The sequence below is a fragment of the Seriola aureovittata genome, chromosome 18 (genome assembly GCF_021018895.1).
Source record: "Seriola aureovittata isolate HTS-2021-v1 ecotype China chromosome 18, ASM2101889v1, whole genome shotgun sequence".
Classification (NCBI taxonomy): Eukaryota; Metazoa; Chordata; class Actinopteri; order Carangiformes; family Carangidae; genus Seriola; species Seriola aureovittata.
The window spans coordinates 24729719-24744567 of record NC_079381.1 but is presented as its reverse complement, the minus strand read 5'-3'; the positions used below and the strand labels follow the sequence as shown (position 1 = coordinate 24744567).

The following is a 14849-nucleotide window of genomic DNA, read 5'->3' as shown; positions in this document are numbered from 1 at the left end:
TTCACCTCTGCAGGTGAGAGACAGATGGCAGACAGGTGAGCGGCTGCGTTCATTTAAAGACTGGACAGTTGACTTTATGATTTTCCTGTTCACCTCACCACGAAAGCTCCGTCCTACAGCTCAGAGACGTCTCTACATCCAGGTGGACTCATGCTTTCATCAACAGGCTGTGAACAGGCAGCCGTCATGGCCGACGAGGATCAGCTTTGTATTTGGCTTTAATGTACACATGAATGTTTTTAACAAAGCTGCAGGTGAGAGGAACCATCCATCAGTTCTCTAAGAACCTTCACCTGAAGAAACACTGAGATACCTCTGAATCCTTCACTGTTGTTACAGGCTGAGAGGATGTCAACACCTGTCTCAGGTTACACACAGAGCAGCACTGACATGTCAGCACAATGACATCATCCCCAGGTGAACTCTGGGTGTGTCCAATAGGAAGTCACAACTCCACCTGTCGAGGAACTTTGACAACACACATCCACCTGTAGACACCTGCAGACACCACATCATGGTCCCTGGTGGTAAGACCTGGATCTGGATCAGAGTCTGAGCTCGTCTGCTCAACAACAACAACAACAACAACAACAACAACAAGGCCTCACTGGTTACAGACTAGTTACTGGTTACAGACTCCATGACTCAGCTCAGTCTCAGTCCCTGAACCAGATGGAGCCCCCCCCCTCAGGATTAGTTAGTCTCACAGCAGGACAGGATTTAAGTGGCCCTACTTAATGATGTGGACTAGAGTCCAGAGGAGGATTACAGACACACACACATTTATACTGTTCTACTGAACACACACACACATGCACACACACACACACACACACGCACACACACATGCACACATGCACACACGCACACACACACACACACACACACACGCACACACACACACACACGCACACACAGGATTTTCCTGAAATCAAATCATCAGTTTTAATGAATCTGTTTCAAACAGCTTCAGAATCTGGACGACAGATGGAGACCCCCCCCCCCCATCTAACAATGACTAATTAATCCGACTGTCATCCTGTTGTTTACTCCTGTAAACAGCTGCTGGCAGTTTGCACTCTGTGATGTAAACACAACGACTTATTGATTATCAGTTGATCAGCTGATCAGTTTAAACTGACTCATCAGAGTCAGAGCTGAACTGATTATTGATTATTAGTTCACCTTCACTAATAACAGTTCTACCTTATGAGTCCAGTCACATGATGTCACAGGTGTGATGTCATCAAAACACTTCATGCAACACATGACATCATCACACAAAAGTCTGTCTCCATCACAGGAAGAATCTGACATCATTCCATCACAGCTCCACCGGAGCTTCACCTGTTCACAGGTGTGTTACAGGTGTGTTACAGGTGTACTCTGATCCAGCAACGACTCACTGATATTTTCCTCATAGTTCATCTGTGGCTGCAACTAACGAGTATTTTCATCACAGATGAATCGGATATCCTAGATCAGTAATCCGATTGGTCCACAGTGTCACATTCACAGTGATGCACAGACTGAGGAGCTGATGGGTTGTTGACCTCAGGTGTGAGGACACCTGAACATCATGAACCTTCAGACTCCAGGAGGTGTGACATCACAGGACATGTTCTCCCTTAATTCACTGTAAAGTTTAGATCATCAGTTAATCAATAAAAAGTCATCAGAACATAGAGAAGCGTTGTCCGACTGTCGTCAGCTCCGTCTGTTTTTGGGACACTTCAGTGTCTGGAGCCTGCTTTTCCCATGATGCACCTGGTCGGTGTCTTTAGAGGCTCCACCTCTCCAGCTTTAACAGTGTTGTTGTCTCCAGGATATTTGTCAATAAAGCTTTTTGAACAGGAGTCAGGAGTGAATGAAGGTTCCTGATTCCTGATGATGAATTAACAAGGTTGTGACTGAGTCTCTGTGTAAAAGCCTCTTAACGAATCAGTGTCGCACTAATTAAAACTTTTACACTCGACTTTATATGAAGCATGAACGAGCTGCTGGATTCATCAACCAATCATCCTGCCTCATCACCTCCTCGTGTCGTATCCCTCCGCCACTCAGAAAATCTGAAACTGACAGTTTCATCGCAGAGTCTCATTTAAATATAAAATACATGAGCAGAGAAATAAACTGGATTAAGGTGGATATCTTCATTCTAATGTAAAAATAGATAATTAGATATAAATAAAAGATAAAACAGTGTATGTTGTAGTTTACAGTCATAAAGAACTGAGTCTTTAACATCACACAACGTAACATCCATGTTTATATGACAATGTTCAGAACTCTCAGCTCTTTCTATAATAAGAGCATTTTCCCAGACGCTGAAACACTGAACCTGTCGACTGACGCGGATCAATGAAACTGTCTTTATCAAAGTCTTAGGTTCGTAGAACAGTTCAATATCTGAGTAAAATAGTAGATCAATGTAGAATAAATGTGTAAAATGAACCAGCTGTTAGAGGCCTCCTTATTGGCCCTCAGCTCCGGCTGTGAGTCACATGATCTCACAAGAACTGAAGATTGGACGGTTTACAGTTTAACAACATTTAACAACATGTCTGTTCTGTATCGTCAGAGAAACGTCTTAAAGAGCTCAGAGGGTTAACACCTCTGAACGCCCCCCCCCCCCAGAGCAGTGTAGAACCAGACCGACCACAGCTCAGGTTACATCCAGATACCTGTGAAACCATGTTTTCATGAATCTGAGTGAAGGAGCAAGTCACTGATTCTACAGGTGAACTTCACTTTACCTGTCTGTCTTCCTCAGGTGTTTGATGGAGGAGAAAATAACTCTGTCCTGTCTCAGACTATCAATCTGTCACACTATCCGGTTGCATTATGGGAAATTTAGGATTCAGTGTTTTGGAGTTTGATCTTTATGACATCATTCTGTGTCAGGGTGATCAATGAAAAGAAGAAGTGATTTCACCTGTGACGTAGCAGAACTTCATTTAACACCTGTAGATTTATAGTGAAGCGTCTATTCTGCAGCTTCTACAGAGTCAGTGAACATGACCCCCCCCCACCCCCCCCCCCCCCCACACACACACACACACCACACACACACACACACACACACACACACACACACACAGATCATTTCTACAGTCTCTGGACCTTTGCTCTCCCTCTCTCTACGTCACGAGCCCAGGGGAACAGGTGACTCACCTCTCACAGCGGCTGAGAATTAACATGGAGTTCAGTGCAGGTCGGTCTGAACAGGTGGATCTGTGACACGGACAAACGCCGGTGTGTGTGTCCGGTGGTGAATGAGTCGGTGTGTGTGTGTTTCACAGGTAACCCCCCCCCCCCTCACCTTTGTGTACAGCTCGTTCACAGACATCTTCAGCTCGTGCTCTCCCTGTGCGAACAAACTACGACGCTGTTTCTGTTCCCATTAAGAATCCAATAGAACCACGAACGGAACCGCGAACAGAACCATGACTAGAACCCAAAGTTTCTTCTTCTAATCCAGGTGAAGTGTGTCAGTCCGCATGTTCCCGGGTGGAGGGGGGGGGCAGGTGTCCGGCCGGCGGAGTTTCGGTCACTTCGCTCGGTGCAGCTCGGCTCTCCGGTGTCGGCAGGTGTTCCTCCTCCGGTCACTACAGCGCGGTCTGTCCGCGCGACCACTCACTTCAGTCCAGCGCGGGAAAAAAAAACAGAAACGTCTCAAAGTAAAAGAAGCCGCAGATGATCCAAACACGGAGAGAGGAGCGCGAGAGGCCAAGCACTTCCTGACACACTGAGCCGTCTGATTGGCGGGTTGCCTGGATCCCAGCCAGGTTTCTACACACACACACACACACACACACACACACACACACACACACACACAGATCACTGGTTCTCAACATGAGGGTCGAGACCCCACAAACGGTCCCGAGGTGAATCAGACGCAGTCACCGATGATTCTTTTTATTTTTATATTTTTTGTTAATATTTGAATTTCGTTTACATTATTGTTTCTTTATCATCATTTATTTAATTTCATTTCTTTATGTTACATTTTTATTTTCCATCATTTTTTATAATTTTGTTTGGAAAAAAAATAATTTTGTGTAAATAAAGTTATTTTAGACAGGAACACATCCAGACTCAGTCACTCTGACCTCACCTGTGTCAACATCTACACAACAGCCACCTGCGGCCGCCATGACATCATCACATCACACCTGGATACAGGGTGGACAGAAAAAACCCAAACACCTAAACAACAGATCAACCCTGGAGGCTTCAGGCTTCCACATCACAGTGTCAGGCTTATACTGGGCCCTGATTGGCTCCAACCTGGTTGTGATGTCATAAATCCTGCAGGAGCATCCAGGTGTTGAACTGAGATTTGAGGTGAAGCACAGAGAAACTTCCCTCCTCCAGCAGATGAAGGTGAAAACAAAGTCATCATCCTCAGTGAACAACAGATACACGTTTGACTGGAGGGTGTTCAGCACACCTGTGTGACATCACTAGTCACACATGAAGCTCTGATTGGATGCAGGTTTTCATGAGTCTGAGTGAAGGAGCACGTCACTGATACGACAGGTGAACTTCAGTTTACCTGTCCGTCCTCCTCAGGTATTTGACGTCTGTCTCAGGAGTAGAAAATAACTGTCCTATCTCAGACCACAAATGTCTGACACTATCCAGGTGCATCATGGGAAATGTAGGATCTAGTATTTTGGGAGTTTGATCCAAACAGTTTAATGGAGGAACATCAGAAAACAAGAAACAGGTTTTTATTGTTTCTGTTTCACAGTTTGAACATTTCTTCTGACTTTTCAACATTTTACAACTTTGACTTTTGATGGTTGAAGTTCAATCTGCTGATGAAAATCGTGTTTTTACTTTGATCTTGAGTTAAACGTTGAATGTAAGATGCGTTCACTGGTAATGGAGTATTTGTACGTTGTGTAGGACCTGGTTCAGATTTTCTCCTCTGACAGTAACAAGGTCCTTGAAGGAGAGGATCTTATCTGTGACCTTATGTAACATGGACTGGAACAAGCTGATAGTGTGAAGTACATGACCTTTGACCCTAAGAGGTCTCTACAGTCCTGACCCGACAGACATATGAGCTTTAAAATGAGCGTTACCTTGGAGTAGGGATAGTAGTCGCTGGTCATCCTGGTCCCGTCAGAAGCAGCTCCAGATCTCTGCTCTGACTGTGGGAAGCAGCTCGTCTCAGACCTGTCTGAGCACAACGATTATTCTGACAGCAGGTAATGAGTCCACTCCCAAACCACTCCCTCTGCTGGAATGAGGTGTTTACCTGCCGACGCCGGTCCGCCCACCAAAGGCATTATGACTGTCGCCACCGTGAAGGCAGCAGCACAAAGAGGTTTTTAAACGCTCACTGAGCATGTGTCTGTGGGAAGGGCTGGAGGTTCAGATCAGCTGTTTCCTGCTTCCTGCCTCTGTAGAGCAGTGGTTCTCAGGGCGGGTCCTTGAAGGGGCCCCGGTCCTTGAAGGGGCCCCAGCATGTTAAATGCCCCCCCCCCATTTTCACTATGATTCATCAGGAAGTAACATGGATACAGAACGTGTGAATATTGTAACTGTTGGATGAATGTGACACAGAAGAGCCGTGTGTTCGAATCCCATGTTGTTTCTATGATCCATGACTGTTTGTTGTTGTTACTGTAACCATGACAACAGAGATCGTCAAATGTTGAGGGGAAATTTATTTTAACCCAAACCACCATCTTTTCCTAAACCTTCCTGAGAGGTGAAGCTCACCTGTTGTTACCTGAGGACAAACAGGAAGTAGTGAGTCAGACTGAGGATTACTGTTGTCTTCGGGGTTCTTTCACAATAAAACACTCAGACTTGATGCAACGTGGATCTTCTCCCTCTGCATTACCCAACAGCTTGCAGGACACCAGCACACCTGAGCTGCAGGTGTGTGATGTAATGTCTGCTCTCTGTCGTATCCTCCCACACAGATCTATAATCAATTATCTATAATCTATAATCAAACTACAGCTGATCTCAATATTCTGACTGAAGCATCAGCTGTCAGATCACAGGATTACCCCAAACATTAAAAACAATCTGTTGGTGACAGAACATTTTATTTGAACCAATCAGAGACCAGCTGGTTGTCATGGAGACTCCTGGATCCGGACTGAGTCCAGCGGGTCTATGTGGGTCTGGGGGCAGAGCTGGGCCCCTCCGCTCTCCTGAAGGGGTGGGGGGCCGTGGTGTGGGAGGTGGGTCTGGACAGGATCTGGTCCACCTTGTGGTCGTAGAGCTGCTGCAGGATCAGACCCTGCTGCTGCTCCCTCTGAGCCTCCGCCCTCTCCTCACACCTGAGCTGCTGCTGCTGCCGCACCTGAGCCCTCAGGTCGGCCAGGTACGCCTCCGAGGTCTGCCTCTGACTGTGAAGACCAGAACACAGAGACCGGGTCAGACCTGATCCAGAACAGAGACCAGGTCAGACCAGCATGAACAGAACTCGGTTTCTGGTTCGAGGACCTACCGTCTCTTCTCCTCCTCGTCCTTCAGCTTCATCTCCTCCATCGTTCTCTGAAGCTCCTCCCCCTCTCTCTGAAGCTCCGCCTGTTTCTGCTGGTTCAGAACCACTACACACACACACACACACACACACACACACACACACACACACTTCTGTTAAAGCCTGGTTCTCTGACGGCCTGGTTCTGTTAAAGCCTGGTTCTCTTACGTTTCTGCTGGATCTGCAGGCGTCGGGCCTCCAGGACCTGGTCCATCAGTCGGTTCCTGGCCTCCCTCTGCAGGCGGTTCTGCTCCTCCCTCCGGGCCCAGGTCTCCCTCAGCTTGTCTTCGATCAGCTGCTCCGTCTCCTGCTCCTCCCTCCTCTGTCTCTGCAGCTCCTCATACAGATACTGTCGGTACCTCTGCTGCTCCTCACGCAGCTCCACCTGAGAGCAGGGGTCAGGGGTCAGAGGTCAGGGGTCAGACTCTCACCTGAACATTAGAACCTTCATCATTCTATCAGACGGAGCTTCAGCTGCTGTTCCTAATGAACTGACTCTGTACTGAGGTTCTCTGACGCCCTCGAGTGGCTGACATCAGGAAGTACACTGAGCTAACATGGAGTGTTTCCTGTTCCACTCTCACCTGTTCACTGAGCATCAGGTGCGTTCAGGTGCATCAGTGTCAACTTCCCAAACTGAAGTTGTAGTGTCTCCATGATCAGACTGAAGTCCATTTCATGTTTTACTGTTTATTACCTGATGATTTTGGTTCTTGTCTCTACGTCTCTTAATAAACTAATTCTTCACAGACAATTTAATTATTATTTCATTTAACTATCATAAAGTTTTAATGTGGATTCGTTTCCTGTGATTTGGAGCTTTAAAAGAAAAAAAAATCAATAAACAAGGAAAAAAAAGAGGAGGATCCACCGTGACTCCTCATGTGACATATTTATTACAACATATTGATTACTGTTTTAATTTAGAGCTAATTAAAGCTAAAACTTATTCTATCAAAGTGACAGTTTCTCTATTTAAATAATAGAGTTTTATTATTATCATTATTATTGTTATTATTATTATTATTTTGCAGCAGTGAGGGAGGGGCAGACAGATGTGATTAGTCCAGGATCTTGAGGGTCAGAGGTCATGACTGAGATGTCAGCCGTTCCACATGGACAAAATGTCTGACATAACTTCGCACCACAGTTCCCTGTCAGCTGACCTCTGAGCAGCTCAGGTGAGTTTACCTTCCTCTGAGCAGCTTCCTGTTTCTGGTCAGTTTCCTGTCGGAGCAGCTGCTGCAGGATGCTCATGTCCAGCTGCAGCTCGTCCTGCTGCTCTCGGGCCAGACGCCTCATCTTCAGCCTCAGACCCTGATCCAGCTGCTGACGTCTGGTGTGCTGAGCCTGCTGCCTCTGCTGCTGCTCCCGCTGCTCCTGCAGGAGCTGCGTCTCCTGCTGCTGCAGCTGCAGGACGAGACGGCAGGGACAGGTCAGTCTCCTCAGACACACAAAACAGCACTTTCCTTTGGAACTACATTTTTCTCAACCGCTGAACTACCGTTTTCCACGCCTACAGTGTGCACTGTATCACGCCGCAGCTGCAGGTCAGTGAATCAGAAAGAGCTGAATTTGTTTTGGCGGGAAGATAAAGATGAAAATCTTCTACATGAAGCTTCATTTAAACAGATGTTGGATTGTTTCACTGGGCGTCTTTTAAAAGTGTCTAAAACAGCTGTTTTCTGCTGGCCCCGCCCACAGCAGTGATGTCATCACTGTGCTAGTGTACCTGTGTTCCTGCTGCTCCTCTAAACTGAACCTACTGCAGGAAACAGAGTGAACATGACGAGCTCACACACCCCACGTCTGATCGCCACAGCTGTCGCCATCTTTCTTTCTGTCTTCCATCACAGAGGTCTCATTATTATTCATTATTATTATCATTGTTATTATATTATTATTATTATTATCATTATTATATTATTATTATTATTATCATAATTATTATCGTTATTATATTATTATATTAATATCATCATTATTGTATTATTATTATAATTATCATCATTATTATATTATTATTATTATTATCAGTATTATTATCATTGTTATTATATTATTATTATTATTATCAGTATTATTATCATTGTTATTATATTATTATTATATTAATATCATCATTATTATATTATTATCATTATTATTATCACTGTTGGTCTCTTTCTATAATAAAGGAAAGTGAAGTGCCGTGAGATAATGTATATTATGATTTGCCGCTATACAGAATTTAATTGAATTTTTTATTATCATTATTATTATGTATGCGGATATTTGCAAATGTATAAATGTGTATATGTATATAATTCAATTTCTTTTTTTCCTTTTCTTTATTCATTATCTATTTATTGTATTAATAATTATATTTCTGTTATTATATGAATATAGTTTTCTATGTTGAGGTGTGTGGTTCAGACCATGAGTCGCGCCTCCTCGTCCTTCAGCTCCTTGTCCCTGAGTCTCTGCCGCTCGGCCTCGTCCACCTGAGTCTTCAGGACGTTCAGCTGCTCCTGGTTCCTCAGCTGCTGCGTCTGCGCTCGCCGCCTCTCTCTCTCGTCTTTGGCTCGCCGGTCCGCCTCCCACAGCTGGTCGAACAGCCGCTCCTCCTCCCGCCGCTGCTGTAGTCGCTCCTGTCGGCTCCTCACCTGAGAGGCTCGCTCCGCGCACACCTGCTGCTCCCGCCGCCGGTTCTGGACGGTGCGCAGCTCCTCGCAGCGCTCTCTGAAAACACAGCATCAGCCCGTTCACTCTCTCTGAGCGACGACGCGCTCTGGAATAATAAAACAACAGATCCGTTTCTTATCGAGCTTCATCATCCAGCTGCTGCTGTCACATGTTCAGCTCATTCACTCATCTGCCAGTTCAAAGACCGGGTCATGAGACCGGGTCATGAGACCGGTTCAAAGTCCGGTTCAAAGACCGGTTCAAAGACCGGTTCAAAGTCCGGTTCAAAGTCCGGGTCATGAGACCGGGTCATGAGACCGGGTCATGAGACCGGGTCAAAGACCGGTTCAAAGACCGGTTCAAAGACCGGTTCAAAGTCCGGTTCAAAGACCGGTTCAAAGTCCGGTTCAAAGTCCGGGTCATGAGACCGGGTCATGAGACCGGGTCATGAGACCGGGTCAAAGACCGGTTCAAAGACCGGTTCAAAGACCGGTTCAAAGTCCGGTTCAAAGACCGGTTCAAAGTCCGGTTCAAAGTCCGGGTCATGAGACCGGGTCATGAGACCGGGTCATGAGACCGGGTCATGAGACCGGGTCAAAGACCGGTTCAAAGACCGGTTCAAAGACCGGTTCAAAGTCCGGTTCAAAGTCCGGTTCAAAGTCCGGGTCATGAGACCGGGTCATGAGACCGGGTCATGAGACCGGGTCATGTCTGTCTCATTATTGATCCACGGGATCTTCAAACTGTCAGTTTATAAACAGGATTCTGACTTTTTGTTTGAAAACTTGTAAATAAATAATGAAACTCAGCTGAAACATTTAACTGTGAACTGAAGAAACATTTTATAGATTATAAATTAATTATCTGTCTATTGATTCAGAAACAAAACGATCAGAGTGAAAACTGAAGCAGGAACATTTTACTGATTATTGATATTAATTCATCCACTTATAGATGATTCTTCAGTCTCTCATCAGGTCATCAATCGATGATCAATACTGATCAGTCACTCATCAATAGCTTTGGCCTCACTGATACTTTTTTGATACAATATCTACTCGTGCTGCAGTGAAGGACCTGAGTCCAGAACCAGGACCAGTACCAGAACCAGAACCAGAACCAGGACCAGTACCAGAACCAGAACCAGAACCAGGACCAGAACCAGGACCAGAACCAGAACCAGAACCAGGACCAGAACCAGAACCAGAACCAGGACCAGTACCAGAACCAGAACCAGAACCAGGACCAGTACCAGAACCAGAACCAGGACCAGAACCAGGACCAGAACCAGAACCAGAACCAGGACCAGGACCAGAACCAGAACCAGGACCAGGACCAGAACCAGGACCAGGACCGGAACCAGAACCGGGACCAGAACCAGGACCAGGACCAGAACCAGTACCAGAACCAAGACCAGAACCAGTACCAGAAACAGGCCCAGAACCAGTACCAGAGCCAGGACCAGAACCAGTACCAGAACCAGGACCAGGACCAGAACCAGAACCAGGACCAGGACCAGGACCAGAACCAGGACCAGGACCAGAACCAGGACCAGGAACAGAACCAGAACCAGAACCAGGACCAGAACCAGAACCAGAACCAGGACCAGTACCAGAACTAGTACCAGAACCAGAACCAGGACCAGAACCAGAACCAGGACCAGAACCAGGACCAGGACCAGGACCAGGACCAGAACCAGTACCAGAACCAGAACCAGGACCAGGACCAGGACCAGGACCAGAACCAGAACCAGAACCAGGACCAGAACCAGGACCAGGACCAGGACCAGAACCAGTACCAGAACCAGAACCAGGACCAGGACCAGGACCAGAACCAGAACCAGAACCAGGACCAGAACCAGAACCAGTACCAGAACCAGGACCAGAACCAGGACCAGAACCAGGACCAGAACCAGGACCAGCACCAGGACCAGGACCAGAACCAGAACAGAGTGGTGTTTACATGAACAGCTGCTCCAGCTTGTGTGACACCAGCTGCTGTCTCTCGCTCTCTCTCCTCTCCCTCAGGAGTCGGGCTCTCTCTCTCATCTTGTTCTGTCTCTCCACCGTCGTCTCCTTCTTCTCCTCCAGCTCCTGCAGCAGCTGCTGCTGCTCGGCCTCCAGCAGCTCGGCCAGCCTGAGGAGACGGAGGGAGACGTCAGCCGTTTAGTTTGATAAATTTACCCAGAATGCATTGCAACAAAGCTAAGAACAGAGTGTTTGTGCTTCAGATGATTGAATGAATGATTGATTTCTGTGAAATATTAAATGATGATTTTCTTCACAGAGAAAAAGGTTAGAAACCTTTAATGTTTAAAGTGCTGTAATTTACCAGCTGTTTATCAGATGTTCACTCTGTGTAGTAACCAGTTACCATGGCAGCCAGATAAATGTGGGGTAGTTAAGTTCAGTACTAGAGTAAAAGTACTCAGTTACTCTCTGCAGACAGACCTGCGTCTCCTCTCGTCGATGTCGGACTCGTTCTGCTTCACAGCAGCTCTCACTTCCCTCTCGATGGCTCCTCTCAGGAAGTGACGGTCTGAACTCTTCAGCCACGAGTTCTTGACGTCGCAGGTCTGCTGGTACCTGGTGAAGTCCAGGACCTCATCCCGGGCCGCGTCCTGTTTCTGCCTCTCCAGGATCAGGTGGTCCACGGGCCGGGACGGCGGGAACTTGGCTCTCTGCTCAACAGAGACATGACACAAACTCATTTACACCTGAGTCTTTCTGACCTGAGATAAAATTTAACTCTATTGTCCCTGAGAAACAAAATATAAAAAACACAAAACATAATAATAAAAAACGTCATTATCATCATGTTTTCTCTTCTCTTTGTGGAACATTAAGTTTACAAACATCAGGCAGGATAATGACAGTAAAAACTGTCATAAACATTCAAAAATAAGAAAATTAAATGTAAATATGTAACATATAAATAATAAACATTAAACATAAATAATATTAAATGAATAAAAATAAAATGATTGATCAATTGGTCTTCAGTGTTGGAATATACAAGAACGAGCTGATTCATCTTGAGGTGATGCCAGTATAAAAAGAAACGCTGACTTTGACTTAATTTAGAATTAATATGATGATATATAATTACAGTTTATTTACATTGAACTTACCTTTTGAGTAAACACACTTACATGTTACATCACATACATATATTTATATTTTATAGTTTTATTTCACTATAATTCACAGGAAATTGCATTTATTTAATAACTTTAGCTCCTTCACAGATTATGATCAATAATACTAAATATAATCAATGATATATTATTATAAACATACTGTGTAGCTGTGTAATTACATCAGCTCCACCTACAACAGTAAAGTGATGAACATATTAATGTACTTCCGGTAGGTTTACTGTCATTCATACTAATACTTTTACTTCTAACATTTAGAACTGGTAACGCAGTATTTGTACTCTGTGGTAGTACTGTTAGTTTTTACTGCAGTAACAGTGAGATATCTGAGTACTTCCTCCACCTCTGAGTTAGCGGGGGCTCGGTGTCTCACCACGGCCGCGGAGTGAGGCGTCGGCCCGGTGAACTCCCGACCCCCGGTTCCCTTCTGGCTCAGCAGCATGTTCAGGTGAAAGACAACAAATCAACAACAAATCAACTTCTCCAACTTCACGGTGCTTCACACGGTTCAGGTGAGCTCCTGCTGTTGAAACATCACACACAAACAGAGCGACTGTTCTGTTGCCGTGGAAACGACTAAACACGGGGGCGGCGCGGGGAAGACAGCGCCCCCGGCGGTGGGAGGACCGGCTAACAGCACTGCAGTGACTCTGAAGACAGCGCCCCCGGCGGTGGGAGGACCGGCTGACAGCACTGCGTTCTCCGTGTTCCTCAACACAGAACCTCGTGACTCTCCTGGATCCGAGAACCAACACACAGGTTCATGTTCCGATAGTCACATAATACTAATACTAATAATAGTTTACTCTTCGTGTCAGAGAGGTCAGCTTCAGTCCGTCCTCTTAACATGGCGGCGGCTCTACATACTACAACTCCCATGAGGCTCTCTGAGGACGAAGCCGGTCAGAGGCGGGAATCAAAGTCGAAGCGAATTGAAAACGTTTCTTTACGTAATTAATGAACCGAGGTGTCGCGTTAGTTACTGAACTCACCGACAAACTGTCCCTGAATCTGAAAATGACGTCGTTTAAACCGCCGAGTGTTTTTACCGTTTCATCTTTAGCTTCTACTCACTGCTAGCAGAGCACGCGACAGAATTAAAGCTCTGTGATTGGGTCTTTGTCGGTGAAATGCACCCTGGGAGTTGTAGTTGACTTTTCTCCTTAAGGTTTCATGTCCTCAGGCTTCTCGAACCTGTGACTTTTTTTTTTTATCAGAGCAAGATCTGTAAATCTTAAATAAATAATAATAATGGAAGTTTGTTTCTCAGCTCCGGCCACCTGCTGGACAAAAGGACACACCACAGCTTTTATTCCTGCTCAAATAAAAACTTATTAATGAAATTAACAATGTTTAATTTCAGTCAATAAAAACCTTCATCACAGTATAAATATGTTGTTGTGTCTTTCAGATGCACAGACCTGAACTTTATCTCAGGACTTTTATTCTAATTCTATATAAAGCGTACGTTTGATTTATGGATTTATACATATACATGTTTGTATGTCAGAGTTGTATTTACCATATTGCTGTGTCTGAGATGAGGCAGGGGGTAAGTAAATACAATAGTGTAAATTTAGTGCCAAACCCTCTTTAGGTACAGGATTAATTAATGGATGACTAGAGAATATTACTTGATCTAGGAGGGTTTCATGATGTTTGCCCATTAAGCAAAATCACATAACCATTAAGCTATGACAAAGTAAGAGGATATTATTAAAGCACTGATATATTTGTTTGAAGCTACAGGTTTATCATTAAGGTTCCAGGTTCACACAAAGTACAAACATGTGGACAATGATGCTGCTTGTCTAAAAAAAAAAGAAAAGCTGCTGATTAACTGACTGAAATCTTCAGTCAGTTAGCTGTCTGATCAGGTTGCTGCCTCAGGTGCAGGTGTAGGGGTAAATTTACCCAGATGCTGCTATAAAACTGAATCAGACTGAAGTGAGACTCAGAATCTGCTTGTCAAAAGTCAAAGAACTGTTTAGATTCAAAACCACGTCCCAGCTCAAGAAGCTACAGCAGAACAACTTTTACAGAAATGCTGTTGGAAGTTTCACCTCACAGCGGGGTTAGCTCTGCATGTAAACATGTGGTCAGCCCCCCCCCCCTCGCCTGGGTAAAACACACCTTCAACACACATAAAACAGCATCCTGCTCAAATCAGCTGAATATTACTGTTAAACTATTTTTAATGATTATGTTTATTCAGTTTAGAAGATCTATTTATCAGAAGTGAAGTGAGTCAGAAGATTTATAGAGAGGGAAAAGAAGGACAAAGAACAAAGGCAATAGACTAAAGGAGGAAACTGCCGTCAGTTTTATGGGCTGAGGTTTAGTTTCTCCTCTGAGGCAGGAGCCACTGAAACTCCGTCCCAGGAAACCCTGTTCATGCAAACCAGCAGACGCTCATGTTGTAGGCTCACCCTGTTCGTGGGTGCTATGGTTCAGGGTGAACCCTCAAAAATTCATAGGGAACAAACAACCTTAACACCTGGAACAAAACAC

General features: G+C 45.2%; 2 protein-coding genes across 4 annotated transcripts in view; both read right to left on the bottom strand.

The window, feature by feature from the left end:
- Positions 1-5924, bottom strand: part of myo5b (myosin VB) — a 51506-nt gene extending 45582 nt beyond the window's left edge. Inside the window, exon 1 of one of the 2 annotated variants that reach the window (XM_056403175.1) lies at positions 5097-5924. In XM_056403175.1, the coding sequence (XP_056259150.1) occupies positions 5097-5126 (30 nt within the window). In that variant the 5' untranslated portion in view covers positions 5127-5924. Of the gene's footprint in view, positions 1-3322; positions 3939-5096 lie in introns of those variants that run through there. The other variant, XM_056403176.1, reaches the window with a different exon arrangement.
- Positions 5925-6055: 131 nt separating this feature from the next.
- cfap53 (cilia and flagella associated protein 53) lies at positions 6056-13690 on the bottom strand. 2 transcript variants are annotated; one of them, XM_056403179.1, is made up of 8 exons: positions 12682-13690; positions 11632-11861; positions 11144-11317; positions 8935-9238; positions 7709-7927; positions 6686-6902; positions 6482-6584; positions 6056-6380 (listed from the first exon to the last, which is right to left on the bottom strand). In XM_056403179.1, the coding sequence occupies exons 1-8, from the start codon at positions 12778-12780 to the stop codon at positions 6143-6145; spliced, it is 1584 nt and encodes a 527-aa protein (XP_056259154.1). In that variant the 5' UTR covers positions 12781-13690; the 3' UTR covers positions 6056-6142. The 2 variants fall into 2 exon arrangements, with proteins under 2 accessions (XP_056259154.1, XP_056259155.1); XM_056403180.1 differs by having other exon boundaries at positions 12712-13683.
- Between the last annotated feature and the right edge of the window lie 1159 nt (positions 13691-14849).

Coding starts and splice junctions, on each gene's coding strand:
- cfap53 (XM_056403179.1), bottom strand. CDS start 12,780: ATGCTGCTGAGCCAGAAGGGAACCGGGGGTCGGGAGTTCACCGGGCCG. Junction 7,928..8,934: donor ACGAGGAGGCGCGACTCATG/GTCTGAACCACA, acceptor CTCGTCCTGCAG/CTGCAGCAGCAGGAGACGCA. Junction 6,585..6,685: donor CCTGCAGATCCAGCAGAAAC/GTAAGAGAACCA, acceptor GTGTGTGTGTAG/TGGTTCTGAACCAGCAGAAA.